We start from the raw sequence: 12385 nt of genomic DNA on the forward strand, positions 1-12385 counted from the left end.
CCCCGGCTGCGGCGACCATGATCTTTTTTTTAAAATCCGGTTTGTGTGCCGGCCCAGGCATTTGCATCACTCGCTTGGGAGAGATGTGGGATAATCACAGCGATAAGCTACGTGGGGCAGCACATTCAACCGCCCAACAGATACACACCGACTACTTTGTAATCACAGTGAGACGAACACGAAACCTCCCATCGCACAGAACTGCCGTTGCGCCGCAGAAAAACAGCCGAGTGTGTCTTACATCTGCAGCTTTATTCTCGTACAAAAGGTTAAAGGCAAAGCTAGAAAAATGAACCTATTGGTACACGCTCACTAAACGCTTTTAAGACAAGACAGAGCAGTAAAGCTTTTATTGCTAAGAAGAACCAACGAGAGGCTTTAAAGCTCATCTAGCATTCAATTTTTGTTTGTAAGTAACCCAATTTAAAGCAGCACTTCAGTCTTTAAAACCCTTTCGCCTTTCTGGAATGCTTCAAAAGGAAGATGACCTGAGAACGGTGTCTGCTCTCCAGAGGGACCAGACGGATGCTCTGTGTGAGGTGCAGAAATAGACCACCAAGGAACACCAAAACAAAACCCAGCTGCCCAGCTGTGGGCTCCTGCTGATCGTTAAACAAGGCAAAGCTGCACAACACCCACAAAGCAGCACCCTGCCACGTGCAAAAGCAGCGGTCACCTGATGGCTCCTCGGCTGTCCCCATGCCCTGGTGGCTGTGTCACAGAGGGGCACCATGGACTTGCCCCAAGCGGAGCCAGGAGCTGAGCTCCAGGCACTGTGACTATGAGTGTTCTGCTCCAACTACCAGACCACGCTTCCTCCTGGAGGGGTGAGGCTACAGGCAGCGGGATACTGAACACTCCTGGGATCCCTAGGGATCCCTCTGGGATGCAATGGATCGGGGCTGGCCACCCTTCCCGAAGGAGTGCTGGTGCAGCCACTTTGCAGGGCGTGCTGCAGCCAGAGCTGTTCCGGGGGCAGCGGGTGCCCTAGTCTTCAGGGATCGGGGTGTTGCAGTTCCCGTGGTAAATTTTGACCTCACCCTCGCACTGGAAGTACTGGTCGAACACGTCGCTGTACCCATGGTCCTTCCACCATGTGCAAAGCTGCCGGTTCCATGTGCAGTCGAGCACATGGAAGAGCTCTGGGTGCTCCATCCCCACCATGGTGAAGAAATCCTGGTCCCCGAGGTGGCCCTTGAAGTGGTACTTCTCCGTCAGCTTCTGCACCATGGCGGGCTCCAGCAGTTGGTTGTAGAGCTTGGACTGCCTCATGGCTTCAAGGTTCAGGAGCAGGACACCGCTGTTGAAGCCGGGCAGCCCATCAGGAGGTGGGTCCCCCACTTTGGTTTGGGGGTTCTCGCGGCGATACTGCCAGAAGGTGTGCCTGCCGTGAGAGGAAAAACAGGAACAGGGGAGTCAGAGAGCGCAGCCTGAAGAGCAGCCACCTCAAGTCTGGGCAGGTCTGGATCACAGCACAGGATCTACCACCCACCCAAGGGATCTCGTGGTACTTGTCTCCTGCCGGCTGGAGGCACCCAGCCTCCCAGAGCAGCCCGGTGCTTCACGGGCTGTGGCTCTCTCCATGCCCCTGCACAGGATATTGTCCAGACATCAAACCACTCTTCTGGCTCTCTCCAAAAGCCCCTTCTGTTTCTACCAGCATCGCTCTGGTGAGCCAACAGGACACATGATTGCGTGACTGCTCACATGGCTGTGCGGGGAGACAAAACCACATCCCTGGTGCCCAGGGCCAACCACCAGAAGTGCCCCCACTCCAGGGAAATGTCCTGCAGTTAATGGGATCTCGGCAGCAGAGCTCGCAGCATCATTACTATTAGTATTATTATTATTTGATTATGGGGAAGTTCCGGATCAAAGATGGGCCCCAGTTTGAGGCTGTGCTAAAAGAAGGCTTTAAATAAACCTGAGTGGCAGAGCTATTTCTTCAAAATAAAAGTAGAAAACAGAAATCCAATGGCAACATCTCATTAGCTAAACAAGCACTGCCTTCAGCCCTTGCAGCCCCAGGAAGGCTCAGTCTTCACCAGCTAATTTCCAGCTGCCACGGAGCAGAGAGCGGTGCAAGTCTAGCACCACACAAAACTAACTCCAGTGGGTGATTCAAATGGGAAAAATTTAGACTACCTAAGCAAGCAGCCCAAAAATGTCTTTGGCTCCTTCCTCAGCCCTGGGGCAGCAAGCACCCCACCATACCCACACTGGCTGCTCCCACATGCAAGACCTGAATTCATCCCACGCTATTACCCAAGCAGCTGCGGTTGAATCTGCCTCAAAAAATCTCTTCCACTCAGACTGGAAGCCTTCTGCCCCCAGGCAGCATCCTCTGCTGCAAAGCTGGGCAGGCCGAGCCTGCAGTTCGGAGGGCGGCAGGAGGGACCCCTGCCCCCCCCCCAGCCGTCTGACAGCCCAGGGGTGCCAGCACTGCGCTCTCCTGCCAGCCCTAACACTTCAGGTAAAGCTACAGCAGGGGTTTTTTCACACCTTTCTGTGATAATGTCTAGAAGAAACACTGCTAGAAAGAATTAGCCAAGCCTGCTGCTGGCTCCTGTCCGAGTCTGTCAGACACTGACCAAAGTCTCCATGCACCTCCAGGAAACAAGAATTTGTTGCTAGATGGCGTGGACTTAGCACCCAGAGGTTTAAAGTCGTCTCATGCTTGGAAGCTGGAGCTGGGCTCGTTCAGATATAAGAAGATGCAGGGACATTAGCCCCTGGGACAGCTCCAGAGTAGCAGTGGGTACTCCCCCACTGCAAACATTTAAACTGAATTTTTCCTTGTAAGAAGCTGTGTTTGGCTCCAACCGGCACTTGCTCAGGGAATCCTACAGCTTAAACAGAGATCAGACTATTAAATCCATCCTTCTGGCATGTCCTCTGGATCCCCAGCACAGCACTGCCACACCGGCCAATGCAAGAGCCAGGATTCAACAGCCACCAGCACAATTATCCCAGCAGAAAACACAAGTGTGTTAATGATGTCAACCATGAGCACCTTTTTTATTTCCTGATCCAGAGAGCCACAACCATCACACGGAGTCACCTCCTTACAGCTTTCCATTTAGATGCTTTAGATTCAAACCTCTGATATTTCTCATCTCATTAAGGGTCTTCATAGTGCTCCCTTTCGCCTGATTCAGGACAGAAAGGGTTTTTCCAAATGCCAGTTCTCCATGGAGGGAGGGCTCAGTTTTTGAGCAGCCATCTCCCAGGGAAGGGGAGCAGAGGACTGGCTGCCTCATTGGAGCACTTGATCTAAAGGGCAGGGAAGGGATAAAAGGGCTCTGCCCGTGCAAAGAGCAGATATGTCTTGAGGACAGGCACCAGGGCCACCACAGACGACTCATGGATGCTCATGAGAGAAGGAAGGCAAAATGTTCTCCATGCAGTATTAGAGGGAAGCTCACGACAAGACCCAGCCTTGCACAAATCAGCCTTCTGAGGAGCTCACGTCCAGGGGTCTGAGCAGAGACTGGCTCAGGTTCCACCTCTGCATACTCTGCTCTCTCTGCTTCTCCCTAGCAGTGCCAGGAAAGCCATCCCTGTGCCCCAAAAATGATGCTGGAAGCTGGCAGGAGGAAGGGGGGGAGCAGTGCCACAGAGGGAGGCACCTTTCCAGCTCCCCAGTAGCGGAGCTGACTACTCCTTTCCTATTCTTACCTCCAAAAACACACACTGCCCAAGCCAAGGGACGAAATTACAGCCCCTGCAAGCAGCTAGAATAGGTAAAATGTGAGTGCCCGAGCCCTTGGCACGGCCCTGCCACAGCCAGGGGAGAAAGCACATCTGTACCAAATGACTCAATTTTTGAGCAAGGCGGTTCCCCAGCGGATTACTTGGCGACGGCTGGTACCGAGAAGGGAGCACCGTGCCCTTTTCTGCCGGGAGAGGAGACAGACCGACAAGCGGCGATTGTTCAGCCCTTCCTCCCGGCGCTGGCGTGACGGGGCCATCCTCCCCAGCCCGCCTGCGGGGAGAGCAGCCGAGAGGGGCCGGAGGGGAGGACGGGCCATCCCCGGGGAACGATGTTGGGGTGAAATCCAGGATGCGACGAGCCACAGGCGGCTCCGCAGCGCCGACAGCTCGGGAACCTGCTCACAGCACCACGCCACAGCCTTCCCAGTGCTGGGCTCGGGCCAAGCAAGGGAAAGGTATTCTGGCAGAGCCGCTGGCAGCATCTGTTTAGCCTGGATTTTGCTCGGCTTTTGTTCTTCTAACAGGCTTTTTGGCTCATTGCTTCTGCAGGGATAGAGAAGAGTGTGGTAAAAGGCACCTCCACCCAGCTGGAAGAGGAAGGAATGGCGGACATGAGAGCATCAGTTTCTTTGGAGGACATGGGGCTGGGGAAGCACAGCAACCAGCCGAGGAGCTAACCCAGCCAGGGCCCTGCGCTGCTCGGTCCTGCCTGACATCGCCGCTTGGTACCTGCCTTAAGTTTTGGCAAAACATGGTGGGGGAAATCACAAGGGCTTGATGAGTGTGCTGCCAGGATCCAGGGGGGGCTGGGCTGCTGAAGGTGCAGTTCCCCCTCCAAACACTTTCCATTAAAGGACTAAAACTCTAGTTGGAGGCAATGCAAACATCCCCAAGCCCCTGGAGCAGCCAGGATCATCCCTTGGGCCAGGTGGCTCAGCGTGCTGCCGGCCATGGCTCTGGGGTGCCCTCCTCCCTCTTCCCCGGCAGCGAAAGCCAGGGCAGGAAGGCATCCCGGAGATGCCGGCCACTGCCGGGATGACATGGGGCAGGAAGCTGCTGGCCAGGAAGAGGGGAGGAGAAAGGAAGAGGAGGAATTTCGTGCTTTTGTTAACCGCCCTGGCCCCTCTAGACAGGAGGGGAAAGAGGTGACCCCAGGCCCCCGACCCCATAGCAGGGTGTGGGGGAGCCGCATGGGGCTGCTGCCACAAGCGCCCGCCCGTAGCCCCGACAAGCTTCACTTTGAGGAGCTGTTTATAAACAGAGCCGGCGTGTGCTAGGAAACATCTGGAGAAGAGCATTTCCAAGCATTCAAACGCCAGGCCCAGGCAGCCCAGATAAAAAAAACCCTGCTTCCACCAGAACTTCCCTTGCTGGCCCAGCACAGGGCGCTCCGGCCACACCTCCCCTGCCTCGCAGGCCAGTGGCCACGAGCCTTGGCTTGTGGAGCTGCCATCGCACACTTTCAAATGCCTCGCTGGGGAGAGCTGCCAAGGGGAGAAGGGACCCCGCCATCTGCCAGATGTGTTTTGCAGGTCCTTCTCCTGCTTTCTTGCACAGCAAGGGGCAAACACCAGGTGGGGGAAGGACTTTGTCCAAACTCATGAACTTCCACTGGTTTATTTCAGCTCTGGGTTATGGGAAAACCTCATGGGATAGGCTGGCAACTGCTGGTAAAGCAGCGGGGTGCCCCTGACGGCAGGAAAGGCAGGGTGGAGGAGTTACCACCAACTGGGTGACCAGCAGCAAGCCCTGAGCACTGGCCCCACAGGCAGCAAACTGGGCTTGCGTGCCTGTACCCATCTGAGACGTTCAAGAGGCTGCAACCCTGCCACATCAGCTGCGCAGTAGCTGCTGGCCTTGCTGATAAGGATGTGGATCCTCCCCAGGTGGCTGCATCTCCAGAAACATGGACAGCCTGCGGGATCCCCTCCAGGCACTGCAGCCCGGGAACCGAGGAGCCAGGTCAGAAAGAAGTCAAGTGAAATCAGATGGTGGGCCAGTCCCAGAGTGGCTGCAGTCAGAAGATGCTCCTGAAAGGCTGCAGGGTCTCCAAATGCCACCGTGATGTGCACTGCATGAGCCTGGGCAGCGTGGTACCCAGGGAGGAAGGATGTGCAGCCTCTCCCTCACCAAAGAGGGAATCAAAAGCCAACAGCCATGGGATAAACCCACAAAAATAAGGGGCCTGCAAGACTCTGGACGCAATAAACATCCCTGGACCACTAAATTCCTTACTGGAGCTCACCGGTTTGTTCCCACCTCTTGCCAGGGCTGGCAGTTTGGGCCAGCTGCTTGGGAGGGCAGGACTGGCAGCAGCAGTGGGCCAGCACCTCAAGGGAACACTTTGTCACTGAGCCTCTCCCCTGGGGGTCAGGAGCTGGGGACCTCAAGCCCCAGCTGCAGCCAGTTGGGCATGGGGCTCCTGGCACAAAAGGGAAGCACGGGCTGCTGGCCATCCCTCTCTGTGCCACTCCAACAGCAGCCCTGCCAGCCCAAACACCAATTAAAACAACAAGTACACACTCTTGCTACCTCTAAATATGCTTTTCGGTTCCTGAGCCAGAAAAGAGATGGCTGGCAGCACTACCCCCAGCTGCAGCTGCTGGCAAACACCGCTGTTCCTGGGCAATAAGCTGTGAGGTGCGAGCGCCCCGTCCTCCTCCACTCTGTGCCACTGACAGCGCTCCCTCGGGGCAGGCAGGAGGACGTGATGTGTGCCTGTGGTCCTGATGAGCAACACCTGGCTGAGCTGCCCACCTGCCTGGTGGCAAGCACCTGTGGGACCCCGGCAAATCACTAAGGGGACAGATGGGATGGGAGCCCCAGTGGGAAGCAGGCAGCATCCTGATGGGGAAGGGGTGGAACGTGTTTGAAATGGAGGGGGAGAGAGCAAACAGAGGGGGTAAATAATTGTAACGGCTTCTGAGGACAACAGATACAGGCTTAAAAGCAACCTGGTTCCCATAGCAGCCTGGAGGATGCCCTAACAGTGGCTTCTGGCCCACCCAGAGGAGAGGGTGTGGGTGGTGGGGAGGGAAGAGTGATGGCATGAGGATGACGGCATCATCTGCCCAGTGGATGACAGTGGCTTTTCCCCCCTAATCCTCAGCAACGAGTAAGAGCACAGACAAGGAACCTCCCTGCAACCTTCTCCTCCTCTTGGCTCACCCTCACTGTGGCAGGCAGCTCCCAGCCCGCTACCACCACTCTGACCGAGATCAACCCTCAGGAAAAGGCAGTTTGCCCTTTCTCCAGCTCCCCACCACCAAAAGGCACCACTGCAGTGAAGATGGGCCCTTCCCAGTTTCTTCAGCAGCTGAAGGGAGGCAGCTGCCCTGGGGCTGCACCCAGAGCAGGATTGACCCGGGCTCCCCCTTCCAGCCCTGGCACTGCCAGACCTTGGCCGGGTGAGCTCAGCCCTGCTGGAGACAGATGCTTTGCAACAAAGCAGCCCTTGTTGCTAATTGCTCATTTCCCATGTGCAAACGCTAAACCCCTTAAGGAGCTGGGGCGGCAGGTTCAGTACCAGCCCGGCCCAGAGCGCCTTAGTGAAGCTGAGCAGCTTGTGTGACCCAGGAAATCATAGAATCATATGGGGTTGGAAGGGACCTCTGGAGATCATCTAGTCCAAAATCCCAGCTCCAGGCTTCTTGGGAGCACCATGCACCCAGCGATGGGCAATGGCATCACCAACACAGTGGTACCCACCACTCTGCAGGGGAAAATGTCACCCTGGGACAAAGCCACCCCAGTTCTCAGCCAGGGACAAAGGGCAGGATGCGCTGGTGTTCACATAGGGATTGCCTGACCCTCCTCTACCAGGTTCAGGGTGAGGGTCCAGCTCAGGCAGGACCTCCAGCCTCCCCCTGAAAAACGCTGACAAACCAACGCACTGAGCTCTTCATTGACGACATCAGTAATTCATTAATAAACTTTTCACGTAATGCACAAATTACGTCTTGTCTCTACTATGTCTCTATGTCTCTATTACAGCACAGTCTGCATGCCAAACTTTTTAAAAGGCCTGTATTTAGAGCAGCAAATTGATTCTCGATGATTATCTTTCTCCATGGACTTAGCAGCCCAAAAATGGGCACACTTAAACAGATGATTAGTAGCAACTTATGAACACAGCTCGCAAGCGAAACCTTTCCTTGGGACATGGATTTTCAAGGCCAGCCCTCCTCACCATCTAAAATTTTTGCACCCGATGCCAGTGCTAAAATCACCCTCTGTAGAGAGGCAGGACCATAATTCCCTGGGTCTGGGAATTATGTCTGGGTCGCACTGGTTTCCTTCCCTCTATAGATCCAATGCCTCCAATGCACGAGCAGCAGCGCAGAGCCATTGGTTGTCTGCATCCGCTCATTCAGTGCCAGGGAAGGACGGGGGCAGCCCATTCACAGGGGCACTCTAAAACACCACAGGCCTAATTATTGCCAAAATGGCAGATTTCTGCAACAATTGTGAATGGACTCTGCTCTGGTAGTGCTCTCCTGCCTGCCCTGGGCCTCCCTTGCCCATCGACGGGGCTCTCAGGAACTGGGGAGATGCTCTCCCTTCACAGATGCTCACCTGCTATGGGGAGGAGAAATAAAAAGCCTCCATCCCTGTTTGGGAGCCTGGCTGTGGGACATTGTGCTGCTACGGGGGAGTCCTGGCACAGAGGGAACTGCCACTGAACTTCTCCCAGCTCCAGGCTTCTTGGGAGCACCATGCACCCAGCGATGGGCAATGGCATCACCAACACAGTGGTACCCACCACTCTGCAGGGGAAAATGTCACCCTGGGACAAAGCCACCCCAGTTCTCAGCCAGGGACAAAGGGCAGGATGCGCTGGTGTTCACATAGGGATTGCCTGACCCTCCTCTACCAGGTTCAGGGTGAGGGTCCAGCTCAGGCAGGACCTCCAGCCTCCCCCTGAAAAACGCTGACAAACCAACGCACTGAGCTCTTCATTGACGACATCAGTAATTCATTAATAAACTTTTCACGTAATGCACAAATTACGTCTTGTCTCTACTATGTCTCTATGTCTCTATTACAGCACAGTCTGCATGCCAAACTTTTTAAAAGGCCTGTATTTAGAGCAGCAAATTGATTCTCGATGATTATCTTTCTCCATGGACTTAGCAGCCCAAAAATGGGCACACTTAAACAGATGATTAGTAGCAACTTATGAACACAGCTCGCAAGCGAAACCTTTCCTTGGGACATGGATTTTCAAGGCCAGCCCTCCTCACCATCTAAAATTTTTGCACCCGATGCCAGTGCTAAAATCACCCTCTGTAGAGAGGCAGGACCATAATTCCCTGGGTCTGGGAATTATGTCTGGGTCGCACTGGTTTCCTTCCCTCTATAGATCCAATGCCTCCAATGCACGAGCAGCAGCGCAGAGCCATTGGTTGTCTGCATCCGCTCATTCAGTGCCAGGGAAGGACGGGGGCAGCCCATTCACAGGGGCACTCTAAAACACCACAGGCCTAATTATTGCCAAAATGGCAGATTTCTGCAACAATTGTGAATGGACTCTGCTCTGGTAGTGCTCTCCTGCCTGCCCTGGGCCTCCCTTGCCCATCGACGGGGCTCTCAGGAACTGGGGAGATGCTCTCCCTTCACAGATGCTCACCTGCTATGGGGAGGAGAAATAAAAAGCCTCCATCCCTGTTTGGGAGCCTGGCTGTGGGACATTGTGCTGCTACGGGGGAGTCCTGGCACAGAGGGAACTGCCACTGAACTTCAGAGAGCAGGAGGGCATTGTGGGAACCTCCAGAGGATTGTTGGAAGCTTCCTCTTGTGCCCCCAGCACCGCATCGCTCCAGAAAGCATCCCAGCTATGCAGCAAAACCTCTCAATTTCCTGCTGCTTGTTTGTTTCTTCCTCCATCAAAGGAATTCAACTCTTGGAAGCTCCTTCTCCACCAAGTGCTGGTGAGGAAGCCCTTGGCCGAGTGGCCCCAACTGCTCTCCTGCTGCCAGAGTGGCCCCATCTGCTCCTCCTGGCGCACCTCCGGATGGTCAGCCCAACAGCCACTCTCCAGAGCAGATTCAAGAGCCAAGCTGGGCTGGTCTGAGACCTCTGCTAGCATCTACAGCCCAGACTCCACTACCTACCACCCTGCAAAACCTTCACTGGGGCACAAGGAGTCACAAATACCCGTGCCACATAGGCCAGCTTGAACCTTGCCACTGACCATGAACAGCTTTTTCTTACCAGCCTCAAACCAATCTGTGACATCCCCAAAAGCATCATTGCCCAGCATGGACCTGCTCTTTCTTCAGTTCATGCTCTCCCATGACAAAAAAAGCAACCACTGAAAATGACAGCACTTGTGCAAATACCCAGCTGGATCTGACCACCTGCTCAGGATGTTTAGCACACAGGGCCTGATGATCTACCAGTGCAGCCAGGTGCCAGCAACCCCAAGATGCCACTGGTGTGACACCTACCTCTAGACATCAAAACCAAGATGTTCAGGAGCTGAAATTGAGAAGGTGAGGACTTGAAGACAAGTGCAGGTATGGTAACTGATGCATGCTCACCTGATGCACCCTGGATTTGTGTGCTATGGCCAACAAAAAAAGCTCCATAGCAAAGCCACAGCAAACTTCTCCAGCAGCCTTTGCAAACGATGACCACCACTCACATGTGCTCTCTGCAGACAGCAAAGCCCTTGGAAGGAAAGCTTGAACCCATGCTGAAAGGGCCCCGTTTGCCTTAGCCAAACACACACAAGGGGCTTGGCTGTCGGAAAAAATCATGTTTGCAATGCCCAGTACCTCAAAGGGAACAGATAATAGTATTAATATTATTAATAGCATTTGTGCTAATCGATGCACCATAGTGGTTGTCAGATCTTGTCCAAATTATTCATTGTTTTTAAATGACGTTTCAAGTTTGCTTGGTAATGGGAATCAGTGCAACATCATAATGATGTGCACAGATGTAAACAGCAAAACCCTTTCCCTTGTTGAATCAGAAAGTAATGCTGAATTCCTGAAATCAATTCTGCTGCCAGTTCCTTGCAGGTTCTGCCTGTTCTATAATTTTGACTGCTTCTGGGCAACCACTGACAAATAATTCCTAGAACCGCTCCCCCTGTGCATCAAGCTGCAACAAATCAAGTCACAGCCTCAAAATGGTTTCAAATCTGAAGTGTGCTGGGTCTGGCTTGCAGGACTGTGGGCAGGCAGCACTGGCACCACCATGCTGGCAGGGCACAGGCAAGGCAAATTCTCCTCCTTTCACTGACTGAGGGGCTTGGGAAACACAGAGCCCATCGTGGCAGGCAGCTCCCTGCTCCCCCAGGGCAAAAGCACTTGGAAAAGAGCAAAGTCTCCAAAACAGGACAACCTGCCTGCATGAGGAACCCACAAAACCAGGTGAACTCAGGGAGGAGGACTTGTCTGCTGGAGATGGTTATCTCCGACTCTGGAAAGCTCTATCCCAGGCACCAGCCCACCTGCACTGCTGTATCTTACAACCGCCACCGCTGCCTCGGCTGATACCCAGGGAATCCAGCTGCTCCTCCTTGCTCGCAGCTGTCAGCAGTACTTTGGGGTTTTTTTTAGATCCCAAGAGAAGGTACAGGATGTACCGTCTCAGCCCCGACGCACCGAGAGCCCAGCCTGGCTGCGGATTCAGCATGAGCCTGCTCACAGCCCAGGATAACTCCGTTCCTCTTCCAAACATCTGACAAACTGACTTAGCACCGCTGCCGCTGAGCTCCCAGCAAACACCGAGCCCTGCGAGTGCCGTGCCCCCGGATGTGGAGGTTGCACAGGCTTGTCTCCACTCATTCATGGCCTTCTCAGGGGTACTTTGCCAGCTCTTAAACAAACAAAACCTGTGCGGCACACAGCACACCTACAGCAGCTCCTACACGATCACAAGCAGAAACAAAGCTTTTGCTTTCCACAAAGCTCAAGCTCTCCCTACATTTTAGGCAGAAACAAAGGCAAATGGCCTTGCAGCCATACAAGGACTCAAGTGTTGGTCCTTTGTAGTCTGTCGCTGTCCTTTTGATGTAGATATCCTTTCCTGCAGGACAAACTTTTATAATTTCCAGCACTGTGGATTCCCAAGACACCTCCACTTTCATTAGCTTCTTGTCATGGGGGACAGCAGTGAAGATCTCACCCACTGACTGGAACAGAGGCAGCAACCACTCTTCCAGCCCCAGCTATGTGAATCCTGGAATCTAAGAAGGTCTAGGACCTCTCCTGAGGTCCACCATCACAGGCAGCTAAAAGGTACCTTGCTCCCAGCTGGAGCAAGGAGGCAAAAGCACCTGCCTGAGGACCTGTTGGTTAGGTCCTCCCCAATAAGACCTCCGAGGCAAGCGATGCAGGGGCAGCACTGAGGGCCCCAGGCAGTGCCAGCACTGGAGGGCACCCAGAACCCACTGGCACGTGGCAGTGCCAGTAGCAACACCAGCACCATGAAGGAAGCAAAGAGGCAGGGATGGCCATGGGGATGGGAGAGGGGAGCATGGTGTGGCACGCTGGTCTGGGGTCAGTCCGAGGCTGCTGAGAGCAGCTGTGTAATCAATCCTGCTGTCCTGCTTCCTCTCACACACCACCAGCATGACCAGAGGGATCTATAACCAGGAAACTCAGTAAGAATAGGGATTAAGCTCTGCCTTTTGCCATCAGAGAGTTTTCAGGACGTT

General features: G+C 54.3%; 1 protein-coding gene across 1 annotated transcript in view; it reads right to left on the reverse strand.

Moving 5' to 3' along the window:
• Positions 1 to 233: 233 nt before the first annotated feature.
• Positions 234 to 12385, reverse strand: part of XXYLT1 (xyloside xylosyltransferase 1) — a 36563-nt gene continuing 24411 nt past the window's right edge. Inside the window, exon 4 of the mRNA XM_014945752.1 lies at positions 234 to 1384. Coding sequence (XP_014801238.1) covers positions 988 to 1384 — 397 coding nt within the window. The 3' untranslated portion in view covers positions 234 to 987. The remainder of the gene's footprint in view (positions 1385 to 12385) is intronic.

Source organism: Calidris pugnax, unplaced genomic scaffold (assembly GCF_001431845.1).
Source record: "Calidris pugnax isolate Ruff unplaced genomic scaffold, ASM143184v1 scaffold111, whole genome shotgun sequence".
Taxonomy (NCBI): domain Eukaryota; kingdom Metazoa; phylum Chordata; class Aves; order Charadriiformes; family Scolopacidae; genus Calidris; species Calidris pugnax.